The sequence below is a fragment of the Triticum dicoccoides genome, chromosome 6B (genome assembly GCF_002162155.2).
Source record: "Triticum dicoccoides isolate Atlit2015 ecotype Zavitan chromosome 6B, WEW_v2.0, whole genome shotgun sequence".
Lineage (NCBI taxonomy): Eukaryota > Viridiplantae > Streptophyta > Magnoliopsida > Poales > Poaceae > Triticum > Triticum dicoccoides.
Genome location: NC_041391.1, coordinates 252,787,683 through 252,790,497, shown reverse-complemented (window position 1 = coordinate 252,790,497; position 2,815 = coordinate 252,787,683). Strand labels below are relative to the sequence as shown.

At 63.1% G+C, this 2,815-nt stretch overlaps 1 protein-coding gene across 1 annotated transcript in view; it reads left to right on the top strand.

The window, feature by feature from the left end:
• The window catches only part of LOC119321778 (GDSL esterase/lipase At4g26790-like), a 6,700-nt gene extending 4,470 nt beyond the window's left edge, over positions 1–2,230 (top strand). The window contains exon 2 of the mRNA XM_037595322.1: positions 1,267–2,230. Within this exon, the coding sequence (XP_037451219.1) occupies positions 1,267–1,956 (690 nt within the window). The 3' untranslated portion in view covers positions 1,957–2,230. The remainder of the gene's footprint in view (positions 1–1,266) is intronic.
• Positions 2,231–2,815: the final 585 nt, after the last annotated feature.

Genomic DNA, 2,815 nt, shown 5'->3' with positions numbered 1-2,815 from the left:
CGAGGCGCGGCGCGGCCCGGCAAGCGCGGGCGCAGGCCAGCCCGGCGCGGCGCGAGGCGGCATAGCGAGTTAGGGGCGAGGAGGCGCGGGCCGGCACGAGCGCAGGGCGAGGCCGAGGCGCACGCGGCGAGTCAGAGGCGAGCTCGGGCGAGGCCGAGGCGCGCGCCGTGCGTCCAGCCACCTCGAGTCGCCGCGCCCAGCCGCTGCGACCTTCCCTGCCTCCTACGTGTTTGACAAAATGCCAGGCGGATATGTCACCCGGGACATAATATGGGGTGCGCTTTCGCGTTGGGCACATCAGGACGCCGCAAGTCCGGCGATCGGGCATAGTCTGCCGTTACAAAAAAAGAGCGCCGCCGCCTCGGCGGGGTCATTCATCACTCGGCGTGGTCGCGTAGGCGGGGGGCGGCGAGTAGTTGTTTGGTGGGTACTGCACACCGGCGACGGCGGGCGATGGCGTGCGCGCAGCGGGGTGACCATGAGGGAAGGTCACGTTTGGGTTGAACCCGCCGTGCGCGTCGCCGTCGGCGTAGCCGGGCGACGATGAACCCCATGGAGATCCGGCGCCTTGCTGTCCCCAGGGCGCGTACTGGTGGGCGTGGCTGACGACGGGAGCCTCGACAGAAGAGGAGGACGCCGCCGCGCGCGCCGCGTTGTCGCGGGCCTTCTTGGCTATCCCCCGGTTCCGCCCTCCACTCGGCGTTCGACAGGCCCGGTGGCTTCGTTGGAGGCGCCCTCGGCTTCCTCTGCTTCGGTTGGGTAACGGCGCCCGTCGCGGTCGCCGCCGCGCGTGGCATGGAGTACTTCTTCGGCGGCATGGCGGCGGGATGCGAGCGGGATTGGCGGGAGCAAGGCGAGCGAGCGGGAGAGAAGTGAGAAAAAGCGGCAGCAAAACGGCGGGAAAAGGCCCTCGGGTCGCCTCCAGTGTGGGCCCACGCGCCTTTTTTGCTTGCGCCGGCTCCCCAAGCGCTCCCCAGGGCGCCGGGTTCGGCCTGGGTCCGCCGGCACCAGTTTTGGTCCGAGCCGGTGAAAAACGGGTTTCTGGAGGCGCGACTGGGGCCTTTTTTCGGCGCCGGCGCGGCGAAATCGCCTGGGGAGGGCTTGTTGGGGGCGCGGCTGGAGATGCCCTTATTACTCACACGAACAGAGTGCTACAGACACCGTTGATAATGTAGATAATTTTGGATCTATTGTTGCATACAATACTAGTATTATTCACTCCAAAGTCAAACCTGCATGCATGCACTGACAAGCTCGTCCCCTTAGGCAGTGATCCCGCTGTGGAAGGAAGTGGAGTACTACAAGGATTACCAGCTCCGCCTGCGCGCGTACGCCGGCGCCGAGCGCGCCCGCGCCATCGTCCGCGGCGCGCTCCACGTCGTCAGCATCGGCACCAACGACTTCCTCGAGAACTACTACATGCTCGGCACGGGCCGCTTCGCCGAGTACACGGTGGCTGAGTTCTCCGACTTCCTCGTCGCCGGCGCGCGCCGCTTCCTGTCGGAGATCCACCGCCTCGGCGCGCGCCGCGTCACCTTCGCCGGGCTCGCCCCCATCGGCTGCCTCCCGCTGGAGCGCGCCGAGAACATGATCCACGGCGGCGGCTGCATCGAGGAGTACAACCGGGTGGCCAGGGAGTACAATGCCAAGGTGGAGGCCATGCTGGGGGCACTCCGCGCCGAGCTCCCGGACCTCAGGCTCGCCTACGTCCCCGTCTACGACACCATGCTCGACCTCGTCACCAACCCGGCCAAGTTCGGGCTGGAGAACGTGGAGGAAGGGTGCTGCGCCACGGGGAGGTTCGAGATGGGGTTCATGTGCAACGACGAGGCGCCCATGACCTGCGCCGATGCCGACAAGTTCCTCTTCTGGGACGCATTCCATCCGACGCAGAAGGTGAACCGGATCATGGCCAACCACACGATCGACATCTGCTACCAGCAAGGCCTCCTCTGAATGTGTGATCCACGATCGTACAACTAGAAACGCATTGATCCACTGACTATTTTGTGGAGTGAGAAATTGTTTCATGCATGGGGCGGATTCAATTCAGAAGGAACTTGTCGCGCCTGCAAATGACAGCACTTCGACTTCTGCAGCGGACTGAAGGAGTGCAAGTTCAGTCTGAACTTAACCGAGCTTGCAACACCCTGCGTGGTGATCTAGGCCTTGGGCCTTGTAAGCGAGTCGTGCTGGGCTAGGGTTGGGCCCATGTAGCCAGCTTTATGTACCGAATGGAGAATGATCGAGCCATCGAAGAGAAATTAGATCGAACTATCTCCTCTCACACGCTTCCTCACCTACCCCCTTCTCTTTCCCTCCCTAATTCTAGATCGAGATCTCTGGTTCATCACAATCTGGTATTCAGAGCCTATAATTTTTTTTTCACTACCTCGCCGCTGCTGCTGATCTCTTACCCTCTCGATCGCTGGTAAAATCCACCGGGTCAGGTGCGAGCTGCTTCGGCGAGCTCGCCCGAAATCCGACTCGGGGTTCGGTCGATTTGGAGCGAGACCACGGCGCCATCCAAACCCTCGGCGCAGACCCGCCGTGTGCTCGACGCCATGTCAGAGACCACCGACAAGCTACAGAACTTGTTCAAGACAGTCATCCGTCGACTCGACGCGAACCAGAAGACTGCCGATGAACGGCACCGGACACAGCTCTCCTACAATAACCAGGTCTCCGAAGAGCTCAAGCTCCTCTCCAAACAGATCGACCTCACCCAGGCCGATGTGGATGAGGCCCGCAAGGCCACGCCCACGGCCGATCCTGCCGCCACAGCGAGTGCGGGCGCCATGTCCCATTCAGCCAC